The 15,027-nt window shown below is 37.7% G+C and overlaps 1 protein-coding gene across 1 annotated transcript in view; it reads left to right on the forward strand.

The window, feature by feature from the left end:
• Positions 1-13,905, forward strand: part of LOC123565474 (NBAS subunit of NRZ tethering complex-like) — a 115,583-nt gene extending 101,678 nt beyond the window's left edge. Inside the window, exons 56-59 of the mRNA XM_053549503.1 lie at positions 2,361-2,518; positions 2,703-2,820; positions 3,502-3,630; positions 4,332-13,905. Of these exons, the coding sequence (XP_053405478.1) occupies positions 2,361-2,518; positions 2,703-2,820; positions 3,502-3,630; positions 4,332-4,616 (690 nt within the window). The 3' untranslated portion in view covers positions 4,617-13,905. The remainder of the gene's footprint in view (positions 1-2,360; positions 2,519-2,702; positions 2,821-3,501; positions 3,631-4,331) is intronic.
• The last annotated feature ends 1,122 nt before the right edge of the window (positions 13,906-15,027 follow it).

The following is a 15,027-nucleotide window of genomic DNA, read 5'->3' on the forward strand; positions in this document are numbered from 1 at the left end:
TTACCAAATGCAGAAATTACATCCCTAAAACTAACCTGGATTGACTGGAATTTACCCGCGAATCGTAAAGATATCAAAACGTCATACCAGTAATTTTCCATTCCACGAACACGTGCGACCTATCGTAATAATAATATCTAATTTAGGCTAGATCGCCGTTACTTTTGTTTATCGACACGTACACAAAAAACGCGCGTAGTGCATTCATTTTTTAATATAATCGCTTCAAATTTTCAACACCGCTTGAGAAGTAATACAGTTTGAATTCTATAACGATTTTGATAAGATATCGACAGAAATGTAGGCAAAAGTCTATAAAAACGATCGAATTTTCATACATTTATTTGTAAAATTTCAAACAGCGCGATCTTAAATATTTATTTATTTCTAAAAGTAAATAAATACTACATTCTATGGTCATAAAATTCAGACTTTTGACAAGAAAGTACAAAAAACAGAATTAAAAAATCTTAAATAATAAAAAAGCGGCAGCTATTTTAATACAGGAGTAAAACAATTTTTGGCAAACAGATTTCTGTGTAATGCGGCAGAATAGGTTACGTGACCTCGTGAACGTAAATAGAAATATGGTTTTAAAATAAAGCAGTATGATGTCGCTGTGGTTTTAAATAAGTTTGATAAGTAAATGAATATTTGTAGATATATTTTTGACACGACACTATGTGAGATATTCTTCTCAAACAATAATGTAAAAAAAAATAGGGCAGATAGGTCACTTATCGTTTGACACATTTACCTGTCAGTTTATACGGGATATTGCAATTCGCTTTTAAAAAATTTAAAGAAGATACTTTTTTTACTGTTTTAAAGAACCGAGGCGGTACGATCAGACAGTGATGTGTCACATGGCGCGAAAACATGACGTAATGCCATGACAATCCCGGGCAACTTTGATCTCCACTTCAGATGCCATGATACCGACACACTTCTTTTAGTTCTTTAAGGGGGTTTTAACTGATGACGAAAACAAGGCCAGTACTTATTTTATCAACAGAATATTTACCGATAATTGTTAATGTTTTTTTCCGCTTTGAACAGGGGTGGGTTGATGATAATTATTTTTCGGGATTTTCGAATCCAAAGCAATCTAGATCAGATAGGATACAAGAAAAATAATTAACAGCTGCATACTGATAAAAGGAAGCAAGATTCCTGTTTGTTTTATATTTAATGTTCGTCCCGGCAGTGCAGGACCGAATGTCCGGCCATTTTTGGCAACTTCCGTGATGTCTGGATTTTATTATACACACCTTGTAAAGAGTTCCAATTATAAAACAAGCGTCAACCACGGAAAAGTCACTTTAATAAAAAAATATTGCAGTGATGATTACTCGATCCCGTTACGTACCGAAATTTACTTCAACTGTTTGTTTTAAAACATCATTTTAGACGACCGTTTATATAACTATTCGCTCACGTTTTTCATGACTTTCACGTGCGCCTAAAAGTTGCCGCGTCAAAGTTTGCACGGACTTGCACACGCATGTCTTGATTTCTACGGTTTGCACGCTTTTTATCTCCAAAGTATCAATCTTTCCACGAGGAACAGGAGGAAGATCAAGATTTCTTTCGGGGATTAACACGCCGTAATTATGGCTGCACGGGATAGTGCCTGAAAAATAATGTTTTTACCGCCAGCGTACAATACTTAGGACTTAGAAAGCAAACATGGTAACAAATGGAGATGGGCTTGGCTATCTGAATGTGACACCGATGGTGATCGATGGGGTCTTTGGCTACGAAAACCGGATATTGCAGGGTCTGCATTTTGTGAATGTTGTGCCAGAACATTAAAATATGGTGTCATGAAAAAACAAAAATGTTGCTAGAATTTTCAGGTAGTTTCAGTCTGAATCTTACAAAAATATGTTGAGGGTATATTGTTGAAACAAGTCCTTGACTTAGAAAAGTTACTGTTAACTGAAAATCATGCATTTTGTGCAATATAATAAGTAAATTTTTGGCACACATATAAGGGTAGAATACGGCTGTTCTAAGCGTTCAAAATCACTAATTCTCAGAAGCTTCCTGGGGGCTTCGCCCCCCTGGCCCTCCTACCAGGGCTTTGCCCTGGACCCACCGGGGGCCCTAGCGGCCCCCAAGCCCCCAGCAAATTTTTCAGGATTTTCAATATTCCATACTTTCACCCTTGTATATACATTTGACCACAGTATCAAAATGACTGGTATGGAGATATGCTTTGATGTAGTTCAAGTAATATGATGGTATAATTGCTAGTAAGCACAAAAAAATAGATCTGAAAAACGTGCCTTGCAACTGGCGTGATTTCAAAACAGTTTCATATTTAAGGTATTACTGATAGGCTGGTTATTTTGTAGGTCACCGAAGCTGAGATAGGTTCTACTGAGTCAAGACACAAGTTATTTCTTAACTTACTCCAGAAGAGTAACACATTACAGGGAGATAACAATGGAAAATCTCAGTTTTCAGCACTTTGTCGTCTTCTAAAATTGTGGCCATCTTTTTCCAAGTTGAGGTAAGTTTTGATTCTGTCTTTTCTTCTATAGATATACATGTAGTGACTGATTATATTTTATCCATCAGTACTGTAAAAATATTTACAATTTTATCATAATAAAATTATCTTAGATTCATATTAGGTGTTTACGATGCTTACAGGAAAGAGCTATAGTATATATCTGTAACTGTTTCTGTTACAGCGACATAGAAAAGCCTTGGAGCAGTCTGTTTAAGTCAATGGTAGTCAGTGGTTGTCACTACAACGTATTGCTAGTCTTAGACACAGTGAAAACAACAGAAACCAGTCTTTCATTTCAGGTATTTTCTGTTCTGACTTCTGACTTAAGACAATACTTCCCTCTTCTTCTAGTATCTGTTATGAGATGATTCAGATGTTTTTTTTCAGGTCAGATGGTTTGTAATATACTAAAACATTGACTGCTCAAAGTCGAAAGAGGCTTAGCAGAATGCTTATTTATTCGAGTTGTAGGGTGATCCAAGCATAGCAGATTTAAGGAAAACATCCTAGGAACATATGTATTGTTCAAGTCGGCCCTGATTCTCGAGCCATCAGTGCTTATGTGAGCAGTGTTTTACTGTACTGTCTTCAACCAAAAGCGAAATCAACTGTTTTGATGGTTGAAAATGCCTAATTTCATGGCATAATTTATTCACATCCACATTGTTTGTTCTCTGTCAAAGACACTGGAAGATAGTATTCAAAAGTAGTTCCTTGTGTAATTTTATGTTAACAAAAATATACTGGTATGAAGTAATTGTTCATGTTTTCAGATCTGAAATTTGAGCCTAGTATACATTTAAAAACAGATTGATAAACATAGGTTTATAATAAAATAGTTCCTCAGTTGGTAGAGCAACAGGACAGTGTTTACAGAAGCTTAGTTGAAACGTACTGCACATTTTTCTAGCCCTGTGAAATAAATTGACTTTTAACTTTACTGAATAATGGCTGTGAATATAGTTTAGTTGTGTTTTCAGAATATTGAGACAGTGTACAAAGAAATGGTTCAACATGGCTACAGTATAGAGGCTGTCAAATTTTCTCTTATCACTGAACAAAGGGAACTGTTTTCTAGTGCAATGGATCTGTTGTCACGACTACCACAGGTGAGAAATACAATCATCTGTACAGGATGCCAGGCTCACTTTCTTTGAAATTAATAAAAACTTATTAATCACCAGTAGGTTAATACTTAATTTATTAAATGTCTAATTATCCAGAAATATTAATTCATGTAGAAAGTGTATTGTCAATAATATTCCGACTCAATATAGTGTATAACACTCCTGGGCTCAGTGTTGGAAGTCCAAAGCTCTCTAATTGGCCTAAAGATGTGAAGTCATTAATTTCAAAGGTCGAGTAATCAACTAAATTAAATCTCGGTGGACACTCAGAGTGCATGAGGTGATGGGTTCACTCCCTGGCCACGTCATACCAAAGATGTGAAAAATGGTCAATGACTAGTAGCTCTCGCTTGGTGCTCATCGTTTAGAGGATAGTGCTAGAACATGTCAGCACATAGCAAGTAGACACCATGGTTTATATTACTGAAGACTTTAAACCTGATCACATATATACTGAAAAAAAGATAATAGGCAAGGGTATATTTCTCGGAAGCACAGAGCACTAAGTCTCAATGAAAAAAAAGCAAATTTCCTATTTTCATATCCTCAAGATAGGAAATCCACAGATCAAAATAGTCATGTTGACAAAAACATCCACAAAATTAAATGTTTTTGTAATAGCCTTTTTAGAGTTTTTGGTTTGAAATATTCTCATGTTTCATATAACAAGTATATTTTTTCAGATAAATGAGGATGCAGATCTTATAAATCTTATTCTGAAGCACCATCTTGTACCTGATCTGGTATCAACAACACATTATCCAATCATTGTGCAGTATGTTCTGACCAATCAGGATCCAGAGATTGGGTCATGTAATCACCTGTCTGTGATAGGATTAGCCAATCAGCTTAGAGATAGAGGATTTGAAGCTGAGGCTGGCAGTTTAATGCTGAAAACAAAAGCTGTCCCACCTCTATTACAAACTTTTGGAACAGCCCTTGGTTCTTTCACTAAGTGGTTTAAATGAGAATTTGTTTCTGTGCAGGAACAACTGGTATCTGTCAAAAGTGCTTTTTCTCTTCAATGACACAATTTACTTTGGATGCATAAGTTAAATTTGCATTGTTGAAGGTTAAACTTTTTAGCTCACCTGTCACATAGTGACAGGGTGAGCTTTTGTGATCGCCCTTCGTCCATCGTCCGTCCGTCCGTCCTCCGTCCACAATTTCTTGTGAACAAGATAGAGACAACATTTTGCAAGCAATTTTGATCAGACTTGTACAAAACTTGTATTGGCATGATATCTGAGTTCCTTTCAAAAACTGGCCAGATCCCATCATGGGTTCTAGAGTTATTGCCCCTTAAAGGGCCAGAATTTGCTATTTTTGTGCGTCAACAAGGACTTCGGACACTATCATATGCTTCTAGCCTACATTTTAAATGCAAATTTCTCATTAAGTATTTAAACAATACCCAAATCATTTCGAGTCAATGATAACCAACGTATTAGTTATTTTTTACAGCAGAAACTGATTTGTATCTGTTCCTATCAAAATGTTTTTCTTATTTTATCTGGGCAAGGTTATATTTTCTTGAAAAAATAAAATATTTAATTTCCGTAAAAATATAATGTCATCACTTTACGGAAGTTTCAAATATATGAATTCCAGTCGAAAAAAGTGACAAAATCTGTTTATTTTATTACTCAAAATAAGACCAACTATCTCGTACAGTACTCTTTTTATTAACATCAATATATACTGATACTTGTAATAAAAGTTCCACATTCATATATAATCATGTAATCAACTTGGATTAATTAAAGTCTGTTAATAATAATGGAAGTTGATCGGCCGCTCGTGACTCAACAAGGGTCTCACCGTGTAGAGTCTAAGTGGGATAAAATTTCCATCGACCGAGAGGAGAACAGACGCTCCAACCCAAGGCTTGCAAACATCACTAACTGTAACCACGCAACCACACAATCCATCGAATCTCGAATCGTGAATCCAACCCAGCCCGGGTCTCACCGGAATGTGGGTCAAATGCACAACCCGAGCAATGTAGAGTGAGGCAATGCAATACAACAGCACGCATGGTAAGACAACGCAAGACACTTTGTACACTTTGTACTTTTGCAACGGGTGTCACTCAAACGCAAATACGCAACAATGTCCATTGAACCTCGAGCCACATATTCCATTCATTTGGGGTATCACCGTATAATGAGCGAAATCGCAACACAAGTCAATGTAAGGCAAGGCAAGGCAAGGCAAACTGACACCCCTGAAAGCCAGGCCAAACAACGCAACACATGCAATACTAGGTAGGAATCGCCAAGTACTAGGGCAAAACCTTTTACTAACCAGTTAACACAAACTGGTAAACATGTGACACCCAAGATACATAACTTGAACGCAAACACACAGACACCGCATCCGTTCACCCCACGGCCGACAGAATTATACCGCCACAATAAATTTATAATTTATCCGCCAAAATTCTAGCGATTTTCAGAGATATTCTTTAAAATTGAATCCCTAATATAATCCAAGTAAAACTCTAGTCCTACTTCATTCAGATGAACCCCATCTGGCCGAAAAAATGGAGTTTCGGCATCAATATCGGGCTGAATAATATCATATCTACCACTAGATCGAACCAATTTGCGGCCTGCCCTGTTTATACGAATGCGCTTTTGTTCAATTACTTCATACCCCTTTAAGGCCCCTCTCCAGACTTGCCTCTGAAGAATGTCTATCCAGACTAGAATAGAATCTGGAAAGGCGTCACGCAAATATTCTATTTCAGTTTCCATTGTTCTTTTAAGTTGAACAACTGTGGAGTCTGTTAAATCGTTCCCACCTAGGTGTAAAAATATAATTGATGGATGGGAAGAAAAAAGCACCTTAGCCTCAAATTGCTGTCTGAAATTCCGCCAATGCAAGCCTCGCACCCCCAGCCAGTCAATGGACAAATCCGGCAAGCGTAGATTCAGTTTGTTCGTTTCTTTTGCCTGCACTCCAGCCCAATATGGGATCGAGTCTCCAAGGACCCATATGTCTAAATAAAAATTATACGAGAATGTATAAGTGATTACATCTTAATTTGTATGTTGAATACTGACATATGACTTGGGTCTCACCAAGCATATAAGCCTAAAGTCACAACACTATTAGTTACGGATATATAATTTGAAACAACCAGACGACCATCTACCCAGTTTCATTATTGCTTCTGACGATAGGCCTTGCATTGCTAAATCTGTGGCTCTACCAATTCGAAAGCTATGGGTTTTATAACTGGTGTTATTGAATATTCGAGCGTTATTCAAACATTTGGCTAAAACCGTAGAAAACTGAGATCTTGTCACAGGTGTCCCATTATGATGAATAAATAAAGGGCCCTGAAATTTTGGTCTTTTTTCGCTATATATTGAGATAATGCACGGACTGGACAAATCATATCCTCGTCCGTAGGAATTTTTAATGTAACCTGATTTCCAGCCTGATTAGTTTTGAAATAATGAAGTTTGATAAGTACATATTTGTTATCTATAATGGACATGTCTGCGACTTTAACAACTCTCTGAATTTGTGAAGTCGAAGGGGCTACTAATTCGCTTACCCGAAACAAACCGAAGTATGCTACAGTAAACAAACTACAAAATAGTTTTGCCTCATAATCATTGTAGCATGTACGAGGTAAGCAACCGCATATAATCTTTAATAATGATTTGGTCAATGGGGCCCGATTGTCTCGTGTAACACGATTTCTTCGACAACCTTCTAACAGTTTATTTATGATAAAAACCTTGTGTAAGTCAAAAAACCCGTGCAATTTGTGAAAATAATTTAAGCCTGCAATATAAGTTGAAATCGTCTTAGAAGATTGACCCTTCTCAAAACAACATGCAATAAACAAAATGATGTGTTGGATTGGTATCGGCCATTGTAAAGGTAAATGGTAAGTGAATTGGAATTTTTCAAATACTTTAATAGCAGTATTATACGTAGCTGACGTATTAGGTGCTATTCCGGACTGTAACAGACTTCGAGCTCTAGATCGAAGACGCTCCACAGAAATTCCAGGACCTGTTGAGATTGTGGATCTGCATCTGGAGCTAGTTCTCTGAATCTGGCTGACTGAAATCAAGATAATGCGTCATAAATGTCATTGTGGCGACCTGGAACATGTTCAGCCTTAATAAGAATATTCAGCTTCATACAGTGAAGAGTTAAGAGCCTAACGAGACGCATGACTGATTCAGATTTCGATGACAACTTATTCAAAATACTTACAACTGCCATATTATCGCAGCTGAACCTTATTTTTTGTTAACTAACTCTGATCCCCAAATGAATACTGCTTCTAAAACTGGAAACAATTCCAGGAATGTAATGTCTGCCGTAAAACCACGCTTATGCCATGAATCGGGCCATTTCGCTTGGCACCAATGACGTTGGAAATAAATACCAAAACCTAAATTTGTGCCCCCGGCACTATCAGAAAATAACTGTACATCTTCATTTGAAACCCAAAATCTGTCGTGAAAAACTGAAATGCCATTATGATTCTGTAAAAATATAACCACATTGCTAAGTCGAGACGAATCTCTTCCTTAATTCTTACATGATGATATGGTTTCGTCAGACCACAAATTGAGTTTATCAGACGGCGAATGAATGGTCGACCAGCTATAATGGCTCGACAGCAGAAATTCAAAGAACCAATCAAAGACTGTACTTTCTTTAAAGTTGATTTAGGCTGCGCTAAAATGTCCTTAATTTTCTGAACTACCTCCTGTATTTTCGTAATAGGAATTCTTACAACCATCTGGTTCGAATCTAACTCTAGGCCTAAAAACACCAAAACTTCCGTCGGACCTTCAGTCTTTTCAGTTGCCAAGGGAACACCCAACTCAGACATGGTATCTTGAACTATCTTTAAAGCATGGGTACAAGACTCGGTCGTTTTGTCTCCTCCTAAATAATCATCAAGGTAGTGTATTAATTTAGCAGTGTTCAATTTTGATTTTATGCAAAACTCCAAGAACCTGGCAAATCTTTTAAATGTTATGCAACTGATTGAAGCACCAAATGGCAGCGCCTTGTCAAAATAAAATTTTTCCTTAAAGCAAAAACCCAGTAATTCGAAATCTGAAGGTCTGATCGGAATTAAACGATAAGCACTTTTGATATCTGTTTTAAATAACTTACAATTGCGCCCTAATTGTTGAATCAGTTTAACTGCTTCATCGAAACTTGTGTACTTAACCGAACAAATGGCTGGATCAATAAAATCATTCACCGAATTACCAGGGGGGTAAGATAAATGATGAATCATTCTATATTCACCTGGAGTCTTTTTGGGTACTAAACCTATTGGTGAAACCATTAAATTTGGTAGTGGTCGTTCTTTGAAAGGACCGGCAACCCGGCCAGCATCAATTTCTTTTTTAATTTGTGTACTAATTAATTCTGGGTTGAACTCTGTGGAACGTAAATTTTTTGAGTCGCGCGGTTCTCGTGGCCCCATATATTGAATGGGAAATCCGTAAGTAAACCCGTCTAATAGAAAATCTGCCTCTTTTTTATCGTATAAATTTAGTAGCGTTTCAGTGCTGAGATTTTCACAGGTGATTTTGCTAAAGTGAAAAGATTTTTATTCTGAAGCTGACATGAAGCTATCGATTCATTTCCTAAACTGGTTCTTGGCTCGACCACGTGACTTGAAGAGTGACTGTGACCCTCTACCTCGAAAGGGAGCTCGAAATGAGGGCGTTTGACTACCTAAAGTCTTGACCGACGTATTGATATAGGTACAAGCAACCTCTGGATGAGGAGCATAACACCTTGCACATACGTGGGCAAATCTGCAGTTGGGCCACCTACAATTACCAGAATTGAAATCATTGCACGTGAATCTAACAGGGTTAGTTTGATTATTGGAGACTGGCTTTACCTGCATGCAACGCCACCATAGATCATTATTTATTTTTGACCAAGGGGCTGGGGTGATAGCTTGACGTAAATTTACATACTCGCCCTTGCAAATCTTTTGTTTGAGAGAAGCTGGCACGTGAGCTGCCAAATCGTCATCTGCCAAGCGCAAAGCTTGTATAGAAATGTCACCTAGCGAATTTACTGAATTGTGCGCTGAAATATTATCATGAAAAGGAATGCTTGCTGGCGCGTGCGTAGCTAGTGTATTCGCGTCGCCACACCCCATTCGAAAATTGTCGGTATGCCCTAAAAAACTATTACAGTCCCCATTTTGAGGAACTATGTTTGAATCCCAAATAATCTGCTCAAAATCAATGATACTGTTACTTGACCTACCTGCAGAAGATTGTTGGACTCTATCGTCTACCACGTTCTCCTCCAGGGCGTCTGCACGACGTTTCTGACCGCGCCCTCGGTCTGCTGCGGGGTCGCCGTCATGCCGGTCGTCAATCTGCTCAGCTACGTCTCTCTGGACCTGTCTCGGTCGTAAAACCCTCTCTCCTGCCTGTTCCTGTTGGTTGCCATTGTCTTGCCCTTCATTACGCTGGGCATCTCTGTTACGAAGAGCCCTCCGACGCATCGGTTCCTGCCTTCGACCACGTGGCATTGCAAGTAAATTTGCAGACGTGTTGGAATGTTTTGCCAAATAATTCTAAATAATTCTGACGTTAGTACGACGGTGTAGCTAGTCAAATGTGAGAGAACTGCACGAGATTTTTGCTTATATAGTATGTTGAGCTGGGTACCAATTTAGCATGAATAGGAACCAATCATGAGCAACCAAGTGTAACAATATCGATGGTACTTTATCTATAGATTGCAGACGACAATTTGACATGATATAATAGCAGACGACAATTTAACAAACGATAGCTTGAGAAAAAATAAATCAAATTATTTTAATTCTAAAATAATTTCCATTATTTAAGGAAAAAATAACATTTTAAGATTAAAATCCTATAAATAAATAAAAAAAGAGAACGATATTTTTGTAAACAACCTGTACTTGATTTATCTATACACTGTTCGTAATGTAAAGTTATTGATGCATTACATGTGTGAATAGGTATACATGTATAAGTGACCGGTCAGTTTTATTACAGTGGTTCAGGTAGTTATTTAAGTACATGTACATGTCTGTATAGCTCTGTTATAAGTGATGGCCGATATTTGTGTGCTGTATAACAATAATACTAAGAAAAGGCAGTAATCTTATCACGGCCTTAGGGTGGGTTCTTGCTTGGGATAAGTACCAGTGGCACAGATAATATTTGAGCCGCGCCATGAGAAAACCAACATAGTGCAATTGCGACAATCATGGATCCAGACCAGCCTGCGCAGGATCCATGCTGTTTGCTAACGGTTTGTCTAATTCCAATAGGCGTTGAAAGCGAACAGCATGGATCCTGACCAGACTGCGCAGATGCTCAGGCTGGTCTGGATCCATGCTGGTCACAAAGCCACTATGTTGTTTTTCTCATGGCATGGCTCATTTCGCTTAAACATGTAATAAAAATGTATCCAAAATGACAGTTCTTTCTGAGGCTTGCCTAAGGAAGCTGGATTGGAAAAAATTAAATCGGGATAAGTCTGACAACAACCCATCATAGATAATGTTGTCTATTCAGGGCTGAAGTTGTGGGCAAAATATATCCGAAATGTGTCATTTGTAGGGCTAAAGTAGAAGCAGGTCGCTGCATAAAAATTCCATCTGAAACTCGGCTGGACCAATTAGTACGTTTTCGCGTCTAGCCGTATTTGTATATGCCATCTGCTTGAGACCACTTTCGTGGCATCACACTGAATGTGAAACCGTCACTGATATGACATGTCAAGAAGCTACTGTTCTTGACCTATGCATCACAGGCATATCAATGCCAAGCGTTATTTCTGTTGGATAGACTATAGTCAGGATCAGATTAACTGCTGTGCACATATTGCCTCTTTTTTGTTGTGTTTAGGCCTAGTCCGCCGCTAAGAACAATCTTCAATTCAGTTTTCACAGAAAGAAGAACATGAAGTAATGAATGCTTGTGACATTTAGTATGTGTCTGAAAGAAATAAATGACCATGTAAATGCACAGAAGATGAAGAAATGAAAAAATATATAAAACTACAAAATAATAATAAAAACAAAATGGAAAACAAATTACATCTTCATCGCTAGTGGCGAGCGCGTTGCAAGGAGGACATGCAGAAGTTACCTGGTGTGTTGCTAGTATTTGACAGCACACATTTGCCAATCTACTGCAGCAAACAACCAGGATAAGCCAATGAAAATTTAACCCAATGAATAATAATGAATTCACAGTATTTGCTTCTCTCACTACTATACATGTATAACATGCCTAAATGTGCCCTTTCAAACATCTGTATAGTATTTGAGTTACAAACAGATGTAAAAATATGTGACTATCAAATTATTAAAAATGAATATAAAAAGTATTGGTTACTTTACATTTGGGAACACCCTTTAGTTATATTTTTTGTTTAAAAGTACTGCTCCACCCCTTGCATCAATACAATAGTCATAGAAAATGTGTATAATTAATATCTACATATGCTGGCCAAATATGGTTTTGATGCACGGGGGGTGGGGGGGGGGGAACAATGTTGTTTAAAGCAAAATAGCTTTTATATGTAGATAACAGGGTACGTAATTCTGTTTAGAGCAAAAATTACCATTTTACGAAACAAATATTGAAAAATTTGACTTTAAGAAATAATCTCAAATATGTATTTTAATGGTATATGTAATTAAAAACTTATTTCTCAGTGGTTTATTTTTCACTCTTGGAGTAGGCAAATTCATGTAGAAAGTGTCCGAAGTCCTTTCTTGTCTGCACGATAGTGGTTTCATTTATGATTTTATTTTAACCAAACTTGCACACAACTTGTATCACCATAAGATCTTGGTTCCTTTCTTCAACCGACCAGATCCCATTATGGGTTCCAGAGTTATGGCCCCTAAAGGGCCAAAATTAGCTATTTTTACATTGTCTGCACAATAGCAGCTTCATTTATGATTTGATTTTTACCAAACTTGCACACCACTTGTATCACCGTGAGATCTTGGTTCCTTTCTTGAACTGGCCAGATTCCTTCATGGGTTCCAGAGTTATGGCCCATGAAAGGGCCAGAATTAGCTATTTTACCCTTGTCTGCACAATAGCAGCTTCATTTATGATTTGAATTTAACCAAACTTGCACACAACTTGTGTCACCGTAAGATCTTGGTTCCCTTCTTGAACTGGCCAGATTCCATTATGTGTTCCAGAGTTATGGCCCCTGAAAGGGCCAAAATTAGCTATTTTGACCTTGTCTGCACAATAGCAGCGTCATTTATGATTTGAATTTCAATTGAACTTGCAGAAAACTTGTGTCACCATAAGATCTCAGTTCCTTTCTTGAACCGACCAGATCCCATTATGTATTCCAGAGTTATGGCCCCTAAAAGGGCCAAAATTAGCTTTTTTGACCTTGTCTGCACCATAGCAGCTTCATTTATGATTTGATTTTAATCAAACTTGCACAAAACTTGTGTCACCATAAGATCTCGGTTCCTTTCTGGAACTGACCAGATCCCACAAAGGTTCCAGAGTTATGGCCCCTGAAAGGGCCAAAATTAGCTTTTTTGACCTTGTCTGCACAATAGCAGCTTCATTTATGATTTGATTTTAACCAAACTTGCACACAACTTGTATCGAACCAAGATGTTGGTTCCTTTCTTGAAATGGTTAGATTCCTATATTTGTTCGGGAGTTATGGCCCCTGATAGGGCCAGAATGAGCTATTTTTACCTTGTCTGCACAATAGCAGCTTCATTTTTGATTTGAATTTAATCAAACTTGCAAGGAACTTGTGTCACCATAAGGTCTTGGTTCCTTTCTTGAATCGGCCAGATTCCCTAATGGGTTCCAGAGTTACGGCCCATGAAAGGGCCAAAATTAGCTATTTTGACGTTTTCGGCTTGATAGCAGCTTTGTTGTTCCTGTCTTTTGGGCTTCATCAGTCAAAATTTTGCTCGATGTAATCCTTTGGGCATAAAACTACTGGCCTGATTTGAAAATAATTTTATTTGAAGTAACTTTAAGAAAATTTCAACTATATTTTCTCATAATTCTTTGATTGATCTGGATTATGATTCTTTGATCTTCTTGTCCTTAAGTGCAATGGTAACAGGTGAGCGATACAGGGCGATTTTGGCCCTCTTGTTTAAAATTTAGACAGGTCTTGTGTTTCCATTTTATTTTCTGTCACTTCTTTAATTATGTATATGGTGAAAATGACTGATGATAAAATTTAATCATGTGATAGTATTTATTTTCATCTTCCATGATAAAATGTATAGTGTTATATCAAATCATTAATGTTCGTGGGGAGCTAATTTTCGTGGTTGAGTCAGTCCACGCAATTTAATCCCAACGAACAAGTAAAATCCCCATTCATTCAAATTTTAAAAGTTTAAATCCACAAATCATATCCCCACAAGAGTGCTGTTTTGACCAAAATCACGAAATTTAATGGTTTTACAGTATGCGTATTTCCCCTTTTCTTGGCAGTCAACCAGTTGCACTCCTAGTTTAAAATTTACAGAGTGTTAATTTATTATTCATATTGCCATATTAATGGCATGGTGCAATATTGTATGCAGTAGGTTTATTATAATTAGTGAGAAATTACTAGCATTGATAGAGTTTATAAATGTTTATTATATATACTTCGTTAGCTCACACTCAGACAATTTGTACCACACTTTGCTCAAAATCATCAAGTCCTGGCAAAATATCTATATAATGTGTGTTTACCGATGACTCAAGCTACTGATTCATCAAATAAATTGCACTTGTCCAGTCGAGTTGGAGTGAACAAAGTTCATCTGTATATCAGATTATTACTCCCCTACTGGTTGAAAACCAGTTTTGGGGACTATAGGAATGCGCTTTTCTGTCATTCCGTCCGTCCGTCCGCAATTTCTTGTCCGGTCCATAACTCTGTCATCCATGAAGGGATTTTAATATTACTTGGCACAAATGTTCCCCATGATGAGATGACGTGTCATGCGCAAGACCCGGACCCCTATCTCAAAGGTCAAGGTCACAATTGGAGGTCAAAGGTCAACAGGGCTTTTCTCCTGTCCGGTCCATAACTCTGCCATCCATGAAGAGATTTTAATATTACTTGGCACAACTGTCACTCATAATAAGACGATGTGTCATGCCCAACTTCCAGACCCCTAGCTCAAAGGTCAAGGTCACCCTTAGCAGTCTAATGTTAACATGGCATGAACAGGGTCTGCTTTGTGTCTGGTCCATAACTCTGTCATTCATTAAAGGATTTTAATATCACTTGGCACAAATGCCCCATGAGGAGACGACGTGTCATGCGCAAGACCCCGACCCCTAGCTCAAAGGTCACAATTGGAGGTCAAAT

The sequence above is a fragment of the Mercenaria mercenaria genome, chromosome 8, assembly GCF_021730395.1.
Source record: "Mercenaria mercenaria strain notata chromosome 8, MADL_Memer_1, whole genome shotgun sequence".
In the NCBI taxonomy this organism is placed as follows: Eukaryota; Metazoa; Mollusca; class Bivalvia; order Venerida; family Veneridae; genus Mercenaria; species Mercenaria mercenaria.